Genomic DNA, 21,888 nt, shown 5'->3' with positions numbered 1-21,888 from the left:
TGTCCTTCGGGCTTCCCTGCGACTCAGCTGGTAAAGAATCCACCTGCAATATGGGAGACCTGGGTTTGATCCCTGGGTTAGGAACATCCCCTGGAGAAGGGAAAAGCTACCCACTCCAGTATTCTGGCCTGGAGAATTCCATGGACTATAGTCCATGGGGTCACAAAGAGTTGGACACGACTGAGCAACTTTCACTTCGCTATCCTTCACATCCCCCTAAGCCTGTCCCTCAGGCTTGAGGGGGACAGGTTTTTAGGGCAGACCCTAGGGGCCTGCTGACACTAATAAGACTTTGGGTTTTGCTCAGAATCTTAGAACTTCGATGGGAAGTTATGAGGTCTCCAAGGCAGTTTCATCCCCATGGTGTGGAGCCCTGGTCTATGTGCATGCAGTGGTTTCCATAGCCATTAGGCAGACTCCTTGTTTTAGGAAAACTTATATAGATCTTAGTACATAAGTGAGAGGCAGAGCTGAGCCCACTGAAGCGGGGATGGGGGCCTGGAACCCAGCCCTCTCAGTGGAGGCCTGGAGTTGATGCCAGGAGCACAGAGAGAGCAAGTGGACCCCTACCTGTCCATCTGTCAGAGCCACTTGAGATGGGACGTCATGATACTCAGGAGGTATAATGAATGTGCCCTTGTGCCCTTTTCTTTCTCTTTGAACTTGTGTTGCTGAGCAGGAAACTGAAGGATGTCCCATTACTGCCCTCCTTGGATTATGAGAAACTGAAGAAGGATTTGATCTTGGGGAGTGACCGCTTGAAAGCCTTCTTGTTGCAGGCTCTACGCTGGGTACGTACCTTTTTCTTGAAGTGGAAATAAAAAAGACCACGCTGGTTTTCTTGACTGGCTCCCTTGCTTGTATCTTTCAACCCACCTTCTCAAAATCTTTCTTCCTGCTGCCTGCTTATACCAAGAGCTAAAATTAAAAAATCAGCTTCTGACGATCACTGTGGTCTCTAAAAAAAAAAAACCAAACAAAAAAAACCCTTATACTGACATCATAGCTGCCATAACACTCACTTGATGATTTGATACATGCAATTTCCAGGCCCTGGAGTCACCCTGTCCTCTGGCCCTTCCCTGGTTGTGAGCCAGACCCGCAGCTGGTGGTGTCAGCCTGTTAGAGCTCGGGGTACCTCTCATACTGGCCCCCACAGAGACCTCCGGATTTAGGTATTCCTGTGTAGCCACATCAAGAGAAAAAACTTATTAATAAGTCTTTAAGGAAAATAAAGCCTAAATAGCGGCTTTTCTGGGGATTCCCTGGGAGTCCCAGTGGTTAGGACTCCGTACTTCCACTGCAGAGGGCACTGCTTCTGCCAAGGGGCAGGCAAAAAAAGAAAAAAAAGGCTTCATTAAAAAAATAAATAGACAGTTCCTTGGTGGTCCAGTGGCTAAGACTTTTCACTCCCAATGCAGGGGCCCGGGTTTGATTCCTGGTCAGGAAACTAGATCCCACATGCTGCAACTAAGACCCAGTGCAACCAAATAAAAATGAGTAAGTAAATAAGTAAATGGTTGCTTTTGTCCCCAGTCTTCAGATTGATCACAGTTAAGGCAGTGATTCCCAAGTCTACTGGTCTCAAACCTCTTGACAGGGTCAAAAGTTACTGACTCCCAAGCCTTTTGGTCTCAAACCTCTTGACATGGTCAAAAATTACTGAGGAACTCAAAGAGGTTTTGTTTGTGTGAATTTTTTTCTGCCAAAATTTATAGTATTAGCAGTTAAAACTGAGAAAATGTATATGTATTAATTCATTTAAAATGAACAATAATAGGACTTCCCTGGTGGTCCAGTGGTTAAGATACCACACTTCCATTGCAGAGGGAGCAGGCTTGATTCCTGGTCAGGGAAATAAGAGCTCATATGCCATGCGTGTGGCATGACCAAAGAATAAAAATAAATAAACACTAATAAACCGAGGACATAACATAAATACCATTTTTATGAAAAGTAACTATTTTCCAAACTAAAAAAATTAGAAGTCTGACATTATTTTGCATTTTTATACATTTCTTTAATGTCTGGCTTGATGGAGGACAGCTGAATTCTCATCTCTGCTTCTACATTGTCACAGTATCACACTTCATCTAGCCTCTGAGAAACTGACCATTAAAAAGACAAAACATATCTTAGTTCAGTTCAGTTCAGTTCAGTTCAGTCGCTCAGTCGTGTCCGACTCTTTGCAACCCCATGAATCGCAGCACGCCAGGCCTCCCTGTTCATCACCATCTCCTGGAGTTCACTCAGACTCACGTCCATCGAGTCCGTGATGCCATCCAGCCATCTCATCCTTGGTTGTCCCCTTCTCCTCCTGCCCCCAATCCCTCCCAGCATCAGAGTCTTTTCCAATGAGTCAACTTTTCTCATGAGGTGGCCAAAGTACTGGAGTTTCAGCTTCAGCATCATTCCTTCCAAAGAAATCCCAGGGCTGATCTCCTTTAGAATGGACTGGTTTGGATCTCCTTGCAGTCCAAGGGACTCTCAAGAGTCTTCTCCAACACCACAGTTCAAAAGCATCAATTCTTCAGTGCTCAGCCTTCTTCACAGTCCAACTGTCACATCCATACATGACCACAGGAAAAACCATAGCCTTTATTAGACGGACCTCAGTCGGCAAAGTAATGTCTCTGCTTTTGAATACGCTATCTAGGTTGGTCATAACTTTTCTTCCAAGGTGTAAGCGTCTTTTAATTTCATGGCTGCAGTCACCATCTGCAGTGATTATTATAGAAATAATTGTGACCTTGTAGATCCCTCTGCAGGGACTCTGGGGACCCCCAGGTTCTCCAGACTATACTTTGAGAACCGCTGGTGCAAGCCAACGCCGGTTCACTCCTTAACTGAACAGTCTACTCTGATTGACCCGCAGTAGTGTCAGACCTCTTCAGGGATCCCCACATTTCATGCTGTCTTGACATCAAAATGCTTTTGTGTCATTTCCCCATCTCTGGATAAGAATAGCTCTCCTCGTGCACTCTGATGGCTGGTAGCACTTCCAGGAATGTGTTTTGGGGGAGAACTCTGAGTGTGCATTCAGACCAGCAGGAGAGTCCAGCAACCAGTTAGCATGTCTACTCTGTCCCATTGACTGGAGTGGGTGGGGTGACGCGAGTAACCTGCCCGGAGGTTTGCCGCTGCCTTGGTTACCAGCCTCCCCGGGGCTCTTGAATTACCCACTGTGTTCTCGCTGTTGGTCTATGCTAGTGAGCCTCGTGGTGAGACCTGGTATTCCTTTGCTTACTGAATGACATTGTCATAGAACAAGCAGGAGAAACACACATCCTTATAAGATGCTGTCTGAGACCCCTCCAGCACCCCCACCTCAGCCCCACCACACCAGCCCGGCAGAGGCCTCCGAACTCAACAGACAAGCAGCAGCCCCTAGGTGTGACCATGAGCAGCACGTGGGCTAGAAGACAGAGTGGCAGGCTACCAGAACCGAACGGTGCAGGTCCCCAGAGGCAGGTGTCAGAGACAGACTGGACCTGCTGCAGCCGAGGAGAGAGTGAAAGCCCCTCAGTCATGTCCGGCTCTTTGCCACCCCATGGACTATACAGTCCATGGACTTCTCCAGGCCAGAATACTGGAGTGGGTAGCCTTTCCCTTCTCCAGGGGATCTTCCCAACCCAGGGATCAAACCCAGGTCTCCTGCATTGCAGGTGGATTCTTTACCAGCTGAGCCACGAGGGAAGCCCAAGAATACTGGAGTGGGTAACCTAATTCCTTCTCCAGCGGATCTTTCCCACCCAGGAATTGAACTTGGGTCTCCTGCACTGCAAGCGGATTCCTTACTAACTGAGCTGTCAGGGAAGCCCACCAAGGAGAGGGGCCCTGGGAAAGAGAAGGGAAGGCAGTGCCAGGGTTGCCCCACACAGACGTGCACGCACACACAGTATCCTCAGTGGTGCTGTGCAGGCCGCCGTAGAATGAGTGTGCTCTGTGGGCCCAGCACTCACTCACAGCTCTCCCCTTCGGGCACCTCCCTCAGCTGGACCATGCATCCTAGCCCGCACCATGCTCACATGTCCCTTGAAGCCTGAGAGTCTGTTTATCCTTCAAGGACCAACTCTTGAGCCACTTTCAGGGAAAAAAAAAAAAAAAAAACAACCCTCCAGGCATTGGGGAGCCCTCCTTTATCTGGTCCCTTGCAGTCCCATCATTTTCCACTTTCACTGCTCAGGAGCATATGTGTGTTAGGTGACTCCTAAATCACCCATTAGGAGGTTCGCTGTAATTTTTCATTCACTGACATGTCAGCCTGTTGACCAGCTGCTCAGCTGGGTGTTACTCATTTGGTTTGGGGAAAGGCATAGTTACTGGTGCCACCCGTGATGAGAAAATGCCTTTTCCCCACTTTCACACTTGGACCTCGCTACTGTTGTTTTTCTTCCTCCTAGCGCTTGACCACATCGCACCCCGGAGAGCAGAGGGAGACCGTCCTGCAGGCCTACATCAGCAACGACCTGTTGGACTGTCACAGCCACAGCCAGGTCGGTGGGAGACGGGCCAGCGCCCAGCCGGGGCCTGCCCTTCTGGGGAGGGTCTTAGAAGGAGGAGGCCCTTGGTTTCTATGCATGTCTTCACAGAGTGATCGTATGTCAGCCTGGGGCTTCTGTTAGCTTCTGAGATCTGCTGTCCACCCTGGACTTCAGCCCACTTTTCACTTCTAATGCAGAGTCCTAATAAACAAGCTAGTACTGCCTGGTTCAGCTCTGCATCTCTTTTCTGCCATTTTTCTTTCTTTCTTTTTTCTCAAAGTCTCTGCTCTTGCCCTCATGCCACTGCTTACCATGAGTCTGAAAACTCAGCAGGACTTAGAATGGGCAAGGTAAAGAAGCAGGTTCCAGTTGTTTTCATCTGGGCCCGACTTCTACACATGTCTTCCACACTATTTGTATAGAGCTTTGGACCAGATAGGTCTAATGGTGCAGTGGGGGAAGTATGGGGTTTAAAAGGACATGAACTGGTCTCAGATCTCTGCCCCACCAACAGCTGGCTGATGCCCTTAAGCAAGTTTCTGGCCTCAGGGAGCTTTCCCACCACCAAGTCACCTGCCTTGGGAGGTTGTGGGGTGGTTGTGCGAGATCACATGTGGGATGGATGTGACTCGGCGCCCAGTGCAGAGGGGTCCACAGTGGTGGTTCTCCTCCCCACCCCCAGCCCCTTCCACGTTCTCAGCACCTGTTTCCAGATGGGAGGAGTTTCGAGAGCTTGGCTGTGGCCTACAGTGAGAGGATACTGCATCTCATTATTTCACTTGCATCTTTATTTAGGATGCTCTAAAAACTTTCATCTCCCTACTGTTAAGGGAGTGGAGTATCTGTACCTCTTCGGAACCTGATGAAACAGCCCCTCAAGGAGGCTTGTCACACGTGATATGTTGTGTACACAGGCGGCAACCCTGAGGGTTTTGCGTTTCTTCTTTGTACATAATCTTATTGCTCCCATGAAAGAGTTGTGTTAACTATGAAAAATAGTCTCTCAAATTCTAGAGTTATTTTCTTTAACCTTTTTTTTGTTGTTGTTGGTATTGTAATGACATTGAATCTAGCTGAATTAGGCATTGAAGCAGCTGAATTAGAAACTCTCCAGACTTATAAACTCAAATCCAGTTGTATTGAACTGAATCAGAATTCAATACTGATTCTTTCTGAATTATGATATTTCATTGAATCTAAGATGCAGTTCCCCCTGCCTCACGCTAGCATCTATAAGAATAGCCAATAGCCTGTTACAGTTTAATTGGCAGTGCAGTTTTCTTTCTTGGTTGTGCATAAAAAAACACATCCTCTAATAAAAAGTGTTTTAGGTTTTATGATACATGATATTTGTCAAAATGCTGTAATCTTTATAGCCACTGAAGCTGTCATATCTTCCTCAAGTCATTTTTTTAATTGGTATGGCTTATATGTTTATTTATTTTTCAATAAGAAATGAGCTGGAGTTATCTTAAGATGGCAGAGAATCTGCAGAATGGGGAAACTCCTTGGGAAACATGGATGCCGTGTCACCATGACACCAAAATAAGTTGGGATATAAGTATTTGTCTCGCAGCTTGTTTATCTGTTTATGTATCGACAGACAATTGAGTTGCCTCTCCCTTTGGCTGTTGTGAATAATGCTGCTTTGAACATGGGTGTGCACATCCTCACTCTTGTCTTAATCAGTTCCTTGTTTTTCTTTATAGTAGCCTCATTTGCATATGTCCCCAGAATAATACAGTGTTTGCTTTGGGGTTTGCTGAGTATCAAGTACAAACCTTACTCTGCAAGGAATGGGTACTATTTCCAGGTTAGATGAAGGCACCTAGGGGAAGGTGACATGAACAAAATTGCTGGATTATAATCAGACATAGCTCCCCTGGGCTCTTACTGGTTCCTCTGGGGACACTGGTAGTTAGAGTCAGGAGAGAGTCTGGGGAAGCCTAGGGCATCTGGCAGGGCTGAAATGTAGCCCAGGTACTGGTTATCTGGTGGCAGGGTGTATGGCCAAGGGGGAATGGTGAGGCACTCTAATTTGGGTTTTAAGCTCGCCTGGTCTGCTCATAGTTCTCAGGAGTTGATCACACTTCTGTGGGGTGAACAGACTTTCCACAGCTGGTCCACACAGCAGGGTGTGGATAGGGAGCTGAAACTTCATCAGCATGTGGGCAGGGATGTCCAAGTACACATGAGTCTGGGCTCACCAGCCCAGGTATGTTGCACTCTGCTTGAAAATGTGTTACATGGTGAGCTACTGTGGAATCCTGGCTGTATTTACTACAACTGCATAGTCTGTGCCCTAGCAAAAACACGCCTAAGTATAATCCCAACAGAAGTACGCCATATGTTCAACTGCAAGAGGTATAAGAATGTTCATAGCAACAGTATTTATAAGAACCAGAACACTGGCTATAACCAAATGTCCATCAGGAGTAGAATGGGTAAGTCATCTGCGATATATTTTTAAGATGGGATATATTGAGCCATTGGGCCATTGGGCTTCCCTGGTGGCTCAGATGGTAAAGAATCTGCCTGCAATGCAGGAGGCCTGGGTTCGATCCCTGGGTGGGGAAGATTCCTTGGAGAAGGGAATGAACAGAGGAGCCTGACGGGCTACAGTCCATGGGGTCACGAAAAGTTGGACATGACTGAGCAAATAGCACTTTCCCTTTCATACACTGAGCCATGGAAAGGAGCATACAGGATACAACATGGATGAGTCTCAAAAACATGATATTGAATGAGAAAGTGAAATCGTTCAGTTGTGTCCGACTCTTTGTGACCCCATGGATTGTAGCCTACCAAGTTTCTCCATCCATTGGATTTCTCAGGCAAGAGTACTGGAGTGGGTTGCCATTTCCTTCTCTAGGGGATCTTCCCGACCCAGGGATCGAACCCGGGTCTCCCACACTGTAGGCAGACACTTTTACCATCTGAGCCACCAGGGAAGTCACTGAATGAGAAAAGTCAGATATAAAAGAATAAATACAGCATGGCTTTATTTATTTAAAAATTTAAAACAGTACTAACCCACTATATAAGAAGCCAGGAGAGATGTTGCCCTTGGTTGAGATAAGGACCCTCGGAGGGCATCTGGGGCCTGGATAATGTTTCTTTTTTGATGTTGTTGTTCTGTTTCTTGATGTGACTGTCAGTTAGCCACATGTCCACTTTGTGAAAACCTATCAAGCTGTATACTCATGATCTGGGCAATATTCTGATGGATGTTATATTTCAATAAAATTTTTACCTAAACAAAGATGGCACAATGGCAATAGGCATCTTGGGGGTGACAGCCTTCACTATGCCACTCTTTTGAGTCAGTCATTCAGCTTGCACTAGTGGCCCTCCACCTCTGGGGCAAAGCTGCCTTCCAGAAATCTCTCTCCACCAAACATATATTGATTCCTTTGACCCCTTTCCTGAATTGGATCTCTGTTTCCAACATTCTATAATTGTCTTTTTGGTGGAGCACAGCCTTTAGTTAATAGCTTCTAGAGAAAGGATAGATTGGGGGAGTATATTTTTTGAGGCTGTGTCTGTCTGAAAATATCTTTATTCATTGTGTAGAACTCTGGGTTGTAAATAATCATCCTTCAGAATTTTGAAGATATTGCTTCACTGCCTTTTAGGTTTCAATGTTACTCTTGAAAAGTCCAAAGCCTTTCTAATTCCTAACCCTTTGTATGTGAACTGTTTTTGTTTCTGGAAGTATGTTGAGTCTTTTCGTTTTCACCAGTGTTAATGAATTTCCCATTGATGTCTTTCATGATGTGTATTTGATTCATTTTGGGGGAGCACTTTTTGAGCCCGTTCAATCTGACAGCTGTAATTGTGGGAACTTTTCTGGAGTTATTTTGTTGATTTCTTCTCTTGTTTTCTCTGTTCATAGGTAGGTAGGTAAGGGTTTGATTGCCAGTGTTCTGGGAGCCAGCTAGGAGAGGAGGAGGGGGTGGCTGTTGAGCATTTATTCTGCTGCTTTGGTGTGGAAGCTCCGCTCTCCTGCATCTGGTGTTCTCCATCCAGAGACCTTCTGTGTGGCCCTCAAAAGAGAGTGTGCCAGGTGTGTGGTGTGGGGTGCACGGGAGGACACGGAGCAGGAGCAGCGTGTGGCACTGAGCCACTGGTCCTGTAGCTTTCATTCCTCCTTGATTTTCCTCCAGTTCTGGTGACTTCTGAGAATTAAGTGATGTAAACCGGGTAATTCCTTCCTCATTGTCTGTTTGGCATTCTTGGGTCGGCTGAGTGTGTTATCTTCCTGCATTCCTAATCCCAAAATTGTGTTGTCATGGTTTCTGGTGCTATCTTCTGTGTCCTGGAGAATATCTGTCTCCTTAAAAACTCCATTTACTGCTGGTTTTATGGTGGCTTTGGAGGAGCAAAATTAGACATGTGTGCTGGGTCATTCATTCTACCCGGAAAAACATCAGCAACAATAATAGCAAACAGCATTGCCTCCTTGGAGTCAGTCACCATTATAAATCCTTTGAATAATTAATTCTTCTACTCTGTAAGTCTGAACAACTTCTTTTTTAAAAAATTTACTATAAATGTATTTATTTTAATTGGAGGCTAATTACTTTACAATATTGTCTTGGTTTTGGCATACATTGACATCAATCCACCACAGGTGTACATGTGTTCCCCATCCTGAACCCCGCTCCCACCTCCTTCCCCATCCCATCCCTCTGGGTCATCCCAGTGCACCAGCCCCAAGCATCCTGTATCGTGCATCGAACCTGGACGGGCGATTCGTTTCACATAAGATAATATACATGTTATAGTGCCATTCTCCCAAATCATCCCACCCTCGCCCTCCCACAGAGTCCAAAAGACTTGAACAACTTCCTTTTGCCAAGTCACAGAAAAGACCAGTTGGAAATCAAAACTGAATCACCTCTAATAAATTCACGCTGAGGGAGACTACAGCAGACCCTCAGAGGAGACACAGGCTTCTCTCTCACTTGTGTTTACCTCCATTGTTTTTCCTCGTTTGACATTTTGATGTTCCCCCCCACTCCACACAGAGGAGCATGCTTCAGCTGCTGCAATCCAAGAGTGAGGTGGTACGGCAGTACACAGCCAGGCTCATCAACGCTTTCGCATCCCTAGCAGAAGGTAAGATGTCAGCTTTCCTTGTCAACTGGGAAAAAAAAGTTGAGGATTATGTTTTATTTGGCTGATGAAATGGACAAGCCAGGACACGGCATATCAGATAGCTCTGAGAGACTGCTCCGAAGAGATGAGGGAGGAGCCGGGACATACAGGCCTTTTGGCAACAAAGACCTGGTAGTTGAAACTTCAAAAGATGACTGTTAAAGCCAGACCTCTTCAGGAATTCTTTCCTGGTGGCTCAGCAGTAAAGGATTCGTCTGCCAATGCAGGACACATAAGTTTGATCCCTGGGTCAGAAAGATCCCCTGGAGAAGAAAATGACAACCCACTCCAGTACTCTTGCCTGGGAAATCCCATGGACAGAGAAGCCCGGAGGGCTACGACCCTGGGGGCTGCAGAGTTGGACACAACCTAGAGACAAACGTGCAGGAAGATGCAGGAGTCTGGGCTCACTGAAGGCATTCCTTTGATGTGCACCTCAGCTGTCTGGGGCCAGTGTCCTGCTTTTCTCCATCCTGAGCCCCCTCAGGGCTTACTGTCCAGAGTGGCTGTAGTGACTTGATGGCCTCCAGCATCCCTTGTTTACTGATAGGGCAGCAACATTTTCCTTTTTCATTGATATCTTCAAAGAGAAGAGCTAGGTCTTGCGGCTGTGTTTTTCCCTGGGAAAAGAGACATTCCCCCCAGCTTTCTTAGCAATGACATGTGCTTCCTCAATGCATTAGTTTAATGCCTCTAAAGATTTTTGTGAAAGTTAGCTGTTGTCCCACGGTTGTGGTTTATGTCAGAGCAAATTTTCATGGTTTCGGAGTTTATTTTGTAAGCCTCCGGTTTTGTTTTGTAAGCTTTCTGGTATCATAACGTAGTACTTTTTAGACTGTTCTCAAGATAGCAGGTAATGCACTCTCTGCCATTTCCTACTTAAGGCAAAATAAGGTTGTTGAAATAATTAAAGTGACTCCAATAAGCACCGTACCATTTCTTGTAAAAGACTAAGCCTCTTAAATCAAGAAGATTTGAAAATTCCAAAACCAAAAGGCTGCCATAACAGAATTCAAAATGATTTTACAAAATGCCATTATCTTCCATAAATTCTCATTTGTTTGAGCTCTTTTTAACATGAATAAAGGGAGTTTTAGATTGTGACTATGTGATACTCCAAAAATTTTCTCATTTGTTTGTTCTTCCATCCATTTAGCAAACATTTTATGATTAGCCAGAGTATGTGCCAGAGACCATTCATATAATATTGTTGAAATTTATGTCTGAAATTAATGTAATCTATATCAAGATACAAGTTTACCATAGGCTAGTGACAATTCAAGGCTCATAATAGAGTCCCAAGTGTAGTTCCTAACTTCTCCAGGCCATTGGTATGTCCAGAAAGTACCACTTGGCTGCCTCTAATGTTAAGACTAAAGGGCTCATAACACACAGATGCATCATCCCCTTATGATCTGACTTTTGGTCTCAAGATCGTGGGTAAATAAAAAACAGTGCTCCCCACAAGAACACAGTGATGAATCATGTTCAGACGATAGAAAAAGTGTTTTTCTATTCATTAGTTGATTGAATGAAACTAACTTGAAGATGAAATATGCTTTACTACATTTTCTAGAACATAAAACCACCTGAATTCTTGTTGCTGTTGCTGTTGCTGTTGTTTAGTTGCTAAGTCGTGTCTGACTCTTTGCAACCCCAACGACTGTAGCCCGCCAGGCTCCCCTGTCCCTGGGGTTTCCCAGGCAAGAATACTGGAGCAGATTGCCATTTCCTTCTCCAGAGGATCTTTCTGACACAGGGATCAAACCTGCATCTCCTGCATTGGCAGGCAGATTCTTTACCACTGAGCCACCAAGGAATCCCAAACTCTACATGGGTTATATGCACAGTTTTCATAGAAAGTGGCTTCAGAGCAGAAACTTAACACAAGATGAATTCTCTTACTTGTTCATCTCTGGTCATATTACTAGGTCGCCGCTACCTTGCCCAGAGCACGAAGGTGCTGCGGATGCTGGAGGAAAGGCTGAAGGAGGAAGACAAGGATGTCGTCACCCGGGAGAATGTTCTCGGGGCCCTGCAGAAGTTCAGCCTCAGGTGCTGACCATGCAATAGGTCACGGTGGCTCCCATGAGATCACCTTGGGAGGTTCTTAGCCACTGTTTTGTGCTTATTTGTTCCCAGTGACAATCTAAGGGATGGGTGATATTTTTCAGTAAATACTTAGAAGAGATTGGGTGACTTTCCAACTAGAAAGCTTATCTTGAATCCCCTAAACCATCCTTTGTTGTTGTTGCTCAGACGCTCAGTCATGTCTGACTCTGCAACCCCATGGACTGCAGCACACCAGGCTTCCCTATCCTTCACCATCTCCTGAAGTCTGCTCAAACTTATGTCCATTGAGTTGGTGATGACGTCCAACCATCTTATCCTCTGTTGCCCCCTTCTCCTCCTGCCCTCAATCTTTCCCAACATCAGGGTCTTTTCCAATGCGTCAGCTCTTCAAATCAAGTGGCCAAAGTATTGGAGCTTCAGCATCAGCCTTCCAATGAATATTCAGGGTTGATTTCCTTTAGCATTGACTGATTGACTCTCTTTGCTGTCCAAGGGACTCTCAAGAGTATTCTCCACAGTTCGAAAGCATCAGTTCTTCAGCACTCAGCCCTTTATGGTCCAACTCTCACATCCGGCTCCTACATGTGAAAGCACCATTGTATTCTCCCAATGAATGTTATCTCATGCTGACAAGATGCTAGATGATAGATTGTGTCTTAAGCCACGTGCAAGGTTTGGAAATAAACACAGGAATAAAACCCGATAGAGCCTCAGCCTGCCAAATGCTCAGAGTTCATTGTGGGAGACAGGCATATAAATACACAGACACAGCCAGTGGGGTCAGTCACCCTTTGGAATTCAGAGTGGAGCTTCCTGGTTCCTGGTCCATTCATCTCAGCCAGCCACCCTGTGGTCTCAGCCTGGACCCCCTCATGGCATGCAACTGCTCCATATTAGAAATTTAAAAATCAAACACCTCTTCTTGAAGCAGAACTGATGTCCTCCCAGAGCGTTTTGTTCTGTTTTTTAGCTGACAGCATTGTTAAGGTGTACTTTGTTGTTGTTGCTTGGTCATGTCTGCCTCCTTGCAACGCCATGGACTGTAGCCCACCAGGCTCCTCTGTCCACGGGATTCTCCAGGCAAGAATACTGGAGTGGGTTGCCACCCCCTCCTCCCAGGAATCTTCCTTACCCAGGGATTGAATCCGAGTCTCCTGCATTGGCAGGCAGGTTCTTTACCACTGAGCCACCTGGGAAGCCCAAGGTGTACCCATTTTAAGTGTACAGTTCAATGATTTTCGGTATATTTAGAGTTGTACAACCATTACCACAGTCTAATTTTAGACCATTTCCATCATCACCAAAAGGAACTTCATGCCTGTTTGCAGTCACTGTTCATTTCTATTCCTCACCTGGGCAGCCACCACTGTTTTCTGTAGATTTACCTTTACTGGTATGTTCTTTTATGACTGGCTCCTTTCACTTGGCACACTGCTCTTGAGGTTCACACAGACATAGCATGTATCAGCAGTTTATTCCTTTGTGTTGCCGAGTGATAGGCCATTACATGGATAGACCACATTTTGCCTGTGCATTCATCAGTTGATGATACCTTACTTGCTTCTACTCTTTGCCTATTATGTGTAGTGCTGCTATGAATATTTGCATACAAGTCTTTGTTTTCTTTTCTCCTGGGTAGGTATCTAGGAGTGGAATTGCTGGGTGATATGCTAACTCATCCAGCATCTATATTCCCTGATGACACCTGACTTTTTATTTGACTATTAAGAATTTTACTACCTTGAGTACCTAACTTTTTCTGTCAGTCCTCTTGTGAACACATTTACTTCCCATCAGATGTGGTCAATATTTGACTGACTCTGACTAATAACCTGGGCTTCCCAGGTGGCACTAGTGATAAAGAACCTGCCTGCCAATAATGCAGGAGACATAAGAGACACGTGTTCGATCCCTGGGTTAGAAAGATCCCTTGGAGGAGGAAATTGCCGCCTACTCCAATATTCTTGCCTGGAGAATCCCATGGACAGAGGAGCCCGGTGGGCTACAGTTCACAGCGTTGCCAAGAGTCAGACATGACTGAGGCGACTTAGCACACACATTAATAACCTAACACCTGAAAAATGGCATACTCTTGAGTGTATATATGTTTTGTAGGGGGAAAGCTATAGTTATGGCTGTAGATATGTAGACCAAAGTTTCTTTTTCTACATGTGAATTAAGAATTACAAATGATCTGCAGAGTTATTACTTCATTAGATCACAAGAACATAATTCTGTTTGTTTATAGAGATAATTTAGCTTAATGTTGACAGTGTTTGAAAAATTTGCAGAAATTTAATAACTATAGTTATTGTAGTGCTTAGTCCCATCAGTTCTTAAAGCTGACATGATGATATCCACCATAACAGTGTGATGGTGCCTTGGTATTGTAAGCTTTTACACCAGGACTTTGGGTGGAAAATAATTCCATATAAATTGTATTGTCCAGGTTATTAAACTACCCTTATTCTATAGAGATCTGAATCAAAATGGTATTAAGCTGGTTTTATGTTCTTTTTTGTATCTCTGTATTTTTATATAGCTCAGAGTGCCTACATGGATTATACAGACTAGATTTTAAGTAAAAATATGTTTGTCAGTGAACTATTTCTGTGACTCTGTTTCCTGGGTTAAGTAGACCAAAAGCTATCAATAAATATTTATGAAGTATTTGAGGTGATACTCTGCTAATTCTATATATTGAAATAGAAACTTTCAAAAGTAGGAAGTCTCCTTACTGCCTTATTTTTCTTTAACCTTTCAATGATACCCCTGAAAGGTAAAGAGTTTATTGTTGGGAATTCCTTGGAGATCCTGTGGTTAGGACTCTGTGCTTTCACTGCCGAGAGGGCATGTATTCAACCCCTGGTGAGGGAACTAAGATCCCACAAACCACGCGATGTGGCCAAAAGAAGAAGAAAAAGAATTTATTGCTGTAGTTTCAGTTGTATAGGCCTAAAAGTAAAACAGTCCCTCAAGTCCGTAACCTCTATAAAGTGCCTTTTCTGATATGCGTTCACACTACTGTGTTCTCTTACATGGAAGGTTTCTTACTGGCTTTAATCACCTGTTGGCTATCTCATCTCCTAGGCGCCCACTGCAGACAGCGATGATTCAAGATGGCCTCATCTTCTGGCTGATTGACATCCTGAAGGAGCCCGACTGCCTGTCTGACTACACGCTCGAATACTCAGTGGCCCTGCTTATGAACCTCTGCCTCAGAAGCGCAGGTCTCACAGCCCTACTCCCCTCCCCCGGCTCTGGGTTGCCTTTCATTTTTCCCTCTTAGAAAAACTCAAAACGGAGTGTGAAGCATGTCCAACTAGGTGTAAAGCTATTGAATCCCTAAAGCCAACATGCCACCCTGGCCTTGGAAAGAAGAGTTTATGTTATTCAACTATATGCAATATTATATGCAATATATATATTAAGAGAAAATTGAATTACATTATATTTTTCTCCCTCTTTGTTACATTATTCAAAGGTAGGAAATGAAGAATTATGACCTGTTTTATCTGAAGACAGAGAAGTACATTCCTAAAATTCTATGGGATTAAGTTGCGACATTAATCTGATGTTACGGCAGAGCAGTGACATTCAACCAGGCTCCCTGCTCTTAATCACAGTCACCTTTTCCATTCCATCTCCTAGAGATGGGAATTCCCATGTGACATCTCAGGTCATTTATGTCTTGATCAATAAAGGGAGTGATTTTTGCTCTCCGACAGATTCCACCCCCACTTAAATGATCTGTTTGCTGAAACAGAAGAAGCCTCCTTAGAAGAGCTGCCCTGAGCAGTCCCAGTGTTGGGAGAAGGCTACCTGGATAAATAGCTCAGGGGTACTTGTGAGAAGCACCTTCCCCCTCAGATGACGTGGAATCTGAACCACCTGTGTGTTGTTGACTGACTAAAGGACTTCTTTCAGAGTTCTGTTTTGAAAAATAGCATATGCAGATTTCCTAGCTTGAAAGCATTTATTAGGTTATAATCAGCTTTTCTTGATTATCATCAGTTTATCTTCAGTGATTGCTACGATGACGTTTAGAACCACTGAAACAGCCGTCGGTTTTTCTGTGATGGTGTGTGTGCTTGGGAGGAGGGCATCGCTCTGCGATTCCTTTTGTTTCCTGTAGTGAGCCGCTCTGTGCTCTGCCTGAATGATAAGAACCACTGGGAGCATGTTGCCGCGTACTGAGCTACTTAACCTCTACGTCGCCTTTTGAGGTGGACCCTAGTGATTTCCAAGGGACCTCAGAGGGAGAAACAGGGCCTCACCCAAGATCACCCAGCTCATAAGCAGAGGAGCCGAGATTCGTTTTTAAATCTGCCTGACTTGTGCCTCTGAGTTTAGATGTGACCTGTTCTGTTTTGCTGTTTTTCTCCTAAAGGGAAGAATATGTGTGCCAAGGTGGCGGGCCTGGTGCTGAAAGTCCTTTCGGATCTGCTCGGCCATGAAAACCACGAGGTACCCAGTCAGTGCCGCTGGCCCCGGGCTCATGGGAGGGCTGGCCCGGGGTACTTACCTCATCACCTTCCTCCAAATATCTGTATAACCTGTGCCAGAGCTTTCTATCAAATTTTGGAACCCGGAGCAGGAGGCGGCTTCCGGCTTCCGGTGTGGGAGCACAGCCGCCATCGCTGTTCTGTGCGGCTCTCTCCTGGGCGTTATTTTTTTCCTCCTCCCCCTCTCCGCGCCCCTTCACCCCTCCCCTCCACAATGGCGCTCCTCTGCTGGGTTTAATATATGGCCCTGGACGTGTACATAGCCTGATAATGTATTTAATATTGTGGGCGTGATTAATTTGTATAAATAGCAGTGCCCTCTCCATCTCAGTCTTTTCTTACTCTTTTCCCTGCGTCTCTAGGTCCTTTCTCCGTTGCTCTCTGTCCATCTAAAGCCTTCACTCTCGCAGCCACACAACAGCCCCCTGTTGGCAGCCCTTCCGTTTCACTCATCTAGCCCCCAGGGGTGTGCCCCCCGCCTTTGTGTCCTCGGGGGACATCTCCACCCTTGCCCCTTGAGGACCCAGGCCAGAGCATCCCTGGGGTGTAGACACTGGTCACTGCCTCCTCACCCTGTGCTTCAGGGTCCTGCCAGGTTGTCCTGCAGGGTGGCCGGCCTCGCTTCTACCCTCACCTGTGTCCTCCCCAGCCCCGGGGAGGTTTTCTAGCCTATAGGGCTGAAGCCCTTTTTAAATGAAACAGAGGTCTGGATGAGCTAACACACAGTACGGTTCTTCTCTCACCGGCTGGCTACAAATGCCTTTGCAGAAACCATGGCATCACTTTGCGCCTGAAGCCTAATCTTCGCAGAGCTCTGCCCTCCTTAGCTCGGGCACAGGGCTGTCTCCGCAGGGGGACCGGGTCTCCCTGGGTCAGAGAGAAGCCCTCGGTCTCCCCACATCTGTTCCCATTTCAGACAGCTCCCATCCTGGCCATTTCTTTCACATCTCGTATTCCCCCAGCATCCCCGCAGCTAAGTGACCTGGACTGCTTTAGCAAGTGGAGGCCTATTCATTTTTACAGTGCCTGTAAGTGAAAATCGCTCAGTTGTGTTAGACTTTTTGCGACCCCATGGACTATGCAGTCCATGAAATTCTCCAGGCCAGAATACTGGAGTAGGTAACCTTTCCCTTCTCCAGGGGATCTTCCCAACCCAGAAATTGAACCCAGGTCTCCTGCATTGCAGGTGGATTCTTTACCAGCTGAGCCACAGGGAAACCCAAGAATACTAGAGTGAGTAGCCTTTCCCTTCTCCAGCAGATCTTCCCAACCCAGGAATTAAACTAGGGTCTCCTGCATTGCAGGTGGATTCTTTAACAACTGAGCTATTAGGAAAGCCCTTACGGTGCCTGCCATGCCTTTATATTTTAAAATCAGCTAGCTCTTAGCTACTTCTAGACCAGAGTGAACTCTCTTCTCCATTTTATTCAACTCAGGCAGTTGAAGCCAGTGGGAACTGATGGAGAAGACTCTTGAGAGTCCCTTGGACTGCAAGGAGATCCAACCAGTCCATTCTGAAGGAGATCAACCCTGGGATTTCTTTGGAAGGAATGATGCTAAAGCTGAAACTCCAGTACTTTGGCCACCTCATGCAAAGAGTTGACTCATTGGAAAAGACTTTGATGCTGGGAGGGATTGGGGGCAGGAGAAGAAGGGGACGACTGAGGATGAGGTGGCTGGATGGCATCACGGACTCAATGGACACGAGTCTGAGTGAACTCCGGGAGTTGGTGATGGACAGGGAGGCCTGGCGTGCTGCAATTCATGGGGTCGCAAAGAGTCAGACACGCCTGAGCGACTGAACTGAACTGAACTGACAGTAAAATTTGGTTCCAAGTGTCAGAACCGTGTCAGCTCTGAAAACTGAATAGACCAAAGGAGTCAAGTCTTGTCATTAACTCTTGCCAAAGCATCTGCTTTGAAAATGAGCAGGAAAATCCATATATATATATATATATATATATATATATATATATATATATAGTTGTTATTCAATTGCTCTGTCATGTCCAACTCTTTGTGACCTGCAAGCCAGGCTTCCCTGTCCTTCACCATTTCCCAGAGTTTACTCAAACTCATATCCATTGAGTCAGTGATGCTATCCAACAATCTCATCCTCTATCGTCCCCTTCTCCTCCTGCCTTCAGTCTTTCCCAGCATTAGGGTCTTTTCCAATGAGTCAGCTCTTTGCCTCAAGTGGCCAAAACACTGGCACTCAGCTTCAGCATCAGTCCTTCTAATGAATATTCAGGGTTAATAATAATATATATATGATATATTGGAGCCTAGAAATGTATTTCCTACATAAACAAAATTCTCACACACATGTCCTCATGAGATAGTCTTGGTGATGAAAAACAAAATCCAGAAGCCATAAAGAAAAAGATACCCATAGTTGGATATATGAACTTCAATCATATAATCATATGGAAAGAGATTTGCATCACATATGACAAAAGTTTTATATCCTATACATTGATAAGAGTCAAACAGAGAGATATATAGGGAAAAAGATAAAGTATGTAAAAAGACAGTTTACAGAATAGTAAATCTTGATGATTTACTATAAACATGAAAAGATGTTCAGCTTCTGCTAGTCATCGGGGAAATGAAAATAAAGACAACTATACAGTGCCCTCTCTTACCTGTTATATTAGCAGAAATGAAAAGTGATAATAAATCCAGTGCTAAAAAAGGGTGGTGGGAAATGAGTCCTCCCTGCCACCCATGGTATGGAGAGAGCATAACATACAGTCCACTCCAAAGGGAGGGCTCATTTATCAAGTCCTGTCTGGCTTAATGGTGGGGTTACCTGTGTGAGTAAGACATGGGTCCTGTCATTGAAGAGCTCATAGGGGAGACATAAGTGTAAATCTTAAAATACACCAAGTCCAGCACAGAAGTAGAGGGATGTACAGGAAGGAGGGCAGAGTACTCTGTCTGGGTGCTCAGAAAAGGGTTCCTCTGAGATATGTGTGAACTGAGTTTTAAAGGATGAGCCATAACTTTCCAGAGAGACGTATGTGGGAAGAGCATCCCCAGCAAGATGAGCTGTTAGGACCAGCCCAGGGCATGTCCCAGGTGCTGTGTGTATCAGGGAGTCTCTTAAGTAGTGTGGAACCTGTGCAGTGTGCATTTCAAGTGACAGGAAGGGAGAAGCCGAGGAAGACTGTATGGAGGCCAAACCTCAAAGGGCCCTATATTCTCTAATCAGGAGTTAGAACTTCCCAGGGCGTTCCTAGGAGGCTTCCCCAGTGCCTCAGCGGTAAAGAATCTGCCTCAATGCAGGAGATGCAGGTCAGTCCCTGGGTTGGGAAGATCCCCTGGAGGAGGGCATGGCAGCCCACTCCAGTATCCTTGCCTGGAGAATCCCATGGACAGAGGAGCTTGGTGGGCTTACAGTCCATGGGGTTGCAAAGAATCGGACACGACTTGAAGCAACTGAGCACGCACGCAGGGAGTTTCTATGGAAGATTTCCGAGGTTGGGAGAGGGATTAATATGGCCCAAGTTGTAGACTCTCAGCAATGATATGATGGTTGGATAAAAGGGTGAATGTAAAGACGGAGAGATCCTTTTGGAGGTTCGATGTAGCCCAGGTCACGGACAATGACATCTGAACAAGGACTGTGGCAGCGCATGTTTACAGGAAGGGTTCCCATCAGAGATGACTGGGAGACTCAGTACTGGAGAGGAAGAAGAGAGGAATCGAGGATGCCTCCAGGGGTTCTAGCCTGAGTGGCTCAGGATGGCATCAATTAAACAGTGAAATGTAGCGGGAGTAAGCTGTGGGAGGGAATGGTGCATGCTCTGCTTCGAACTCTCAGTCGTAACCTTTGCCCTGTGACATGCCAGCAGAGGTGTCTGTCATTTGGAGCTCAAGGGGCTGTGAAGATGGCAGTGGTCACCCTTCTCACCAGCCAGGCTTCTCTCCAGGGTGGTGTGTGATAGTTGAATTGTATGGTGTTTGAGAACTCACACATGACTGTTTGTTTTCTCCCCTTAAAGATACAGCCATATGTGAACGGAGCTCTGTACAGCATCCTTTCCATCCCATCCATTCGTGAGGAAGCTAGAGCAATGGTAAGAAAATGTGCTCGTGGAGTCAGTCACCATCTGTTAGTGCCACGTTCAGAGGCTGTTAGCGCAAGGGCTTCCCAGTTGGACCCCAGGGAGGGCTGCGAAGGGTTTCTAAACTCCTTGGAATTGTATCCCAAACACATATTTGCCGTTCTCTGGGGACAGAGTTTGTGGTTTTTATCAGATTCTCAGGGGATCTCAGCTGACAGAATTAAGAACTACAGCATCAGAAGTTCCTTTGCTGTTGTTCAGTTGCTAAGCCATGTCTGACTCTTTATGACCCCATGGGCTGCAGCATGCCAGACTTCCCTGTCCTCCACTATCTCCCAGAGTTTGCTCAAGTTCACGTCCATTGGGTTGGTAACGCTGTCTAACCCACCTCATCTGCTGCTCTCATCTCCTTTTGCTTTCAATCTTTCCTGGCATCAAGGTCTTTTCCAGTTGAGTTGGCTCTTCACATCAGGTGACCAGAGTATTGGTGCCTCAGCTTTGGCATCAGTCCTTCCAATGCATATTCAGGGTTGAAGTTCCTAGCAGATTTATTTTTTGGAAAGTTGTAGACCTTTTTAAAAATTTTAGTGACATTTTAATTGGGGGCTTTAGGAATGTTTATGGATTTCATAGCAGGAAGCTTAGCAAGAAAATGATGAAATTGGGCAAATCATGCTCAGATTCATGTCCAGGCCTCCTGGAGGAATCGTGGCAGTGAGACCCAGGGCAATCACACACTCCCGTAATCCATAGGCATCTGGTAGCAACCAAGTGGGACAGAGGCGCTGATGAAGATGATCCAACTAGCTGGTTGGAAAAGAGTGAATTGAGTATTTAATCTGTTTACATTAGTGCTTGCATTGGAGACATAAAACAAACCTCAGGTGATTAGCATCTTCTTTCGTGGTGACAGATGCTTCTAGATCTAATCAAAACTACTGGAGTTTTGTCCTTTTTCCTTATGACGCGTGAAACCAGGTTAATTGTGTGTGTTTTAAATGCTTAGGATGAAAGGGTTAAATATGTTTCCATTGTCAGAACACAGGCTAAATTCAGTTTGAGATCAATGAAGCATGCTCTTCCACTTGGCTTTGCTTACTTAGAAGAATTGCTAAATCTTCTAATGGGTCAGCTACAATTACATCAGCAATTATGCCAGAAACAAAAACTTACTTAAGGTCTATTCTGTGTGGTCACAGTAAACAATGACACTGAATTACCTACTGCTTTTAAAGAAAAAAAAAATCTGCTTTTTCAATACAGACCAAGGGAAAATAAACTTTTTATTAAATTCTGCATTATGGTCATTCAGGTGAAAGAGATTGTCAGCCAAGGCAGAGAACAAGGAAGAAAGCACGTAGGTTGAAGAAAAGGAAAGAGTGGAGGTGACATGGAGTCCAAAAGCATGAAGGCCAGACATCCAGGGCCCAGGGGTTGAGAAAGCATGGGGGTGGGGGTGGTGGAGAAAGGGGACCAAGTGGGGCAAAGAGACTCACTCTTGTGGGACACAGAGGGGCAGCCCTTGGAGATCATCCAGGCCAGAGAGAAAAGAGGTGGCGAAAGGGACAGCCTCCGAGCCCTGTATCCAGGGAGGCT

The 21,888-nt window shown here is 45.5% G+C and overlaps 1 protein-coding gene across 5 annotated transcripts in view; it reads left to right on the top strand.

Annotated features, from left to right (window-relative positions):
• Positions 1–21,888, top strand: part of ARMC9 (armadillo repeat containing 9) — a 182,821-nt gene that overhangs the window by 52,241 nt on the left and 108,692 nt on the right. For all 5 annotated transcript variants that reach the window (XM_018058243.1, XM_005676668.3, XM_018058256.1 and 2 more), the window contains exons 11-17: positions 680–791; positions 4,404–4,496; positions 9,515–9,605; positions 11,576–11,699; positions 14,808–14,947; positions 16,108–16,184; positions 20,230–20,304. In XM_018058243.1, the coding sequence (XP_017913732.1) occupies positions 680–791; positions 4,404–4,496; positions 9,515–9,605; positions 11,576–11,699; positions 14,808–14,947; positions 16,108–16,184; positions 20,230–20,304 (712 nt within the window). The remainder of the gene's footprint in view (positions 1–679; positions 792–4,403; positions 4,497–9,514; positions 9,606–11,575; positions 11,700–14,807; positions 14,948–16,107; positions 16,185–20,229; positions 20,305–21,888) is intronic.

This window comes from Capra hircus, chromosome 2 (genome assembly GCF_001704415.2).
Source record: "Capra hircus breed San Clemente chromosome 2, ASM170441v1, whole genome shotgun sequence".
Classification (NCBI taxonomy): domain Eukaryota; kingdom Metazoa; phylum Chordata; class Mammalia; order Artiodactyla; family Bovidae; genus Capra; species Capra hircus.
This window is presented reverse-complemented; position numbering and strand designations above follow the sequence as displayed.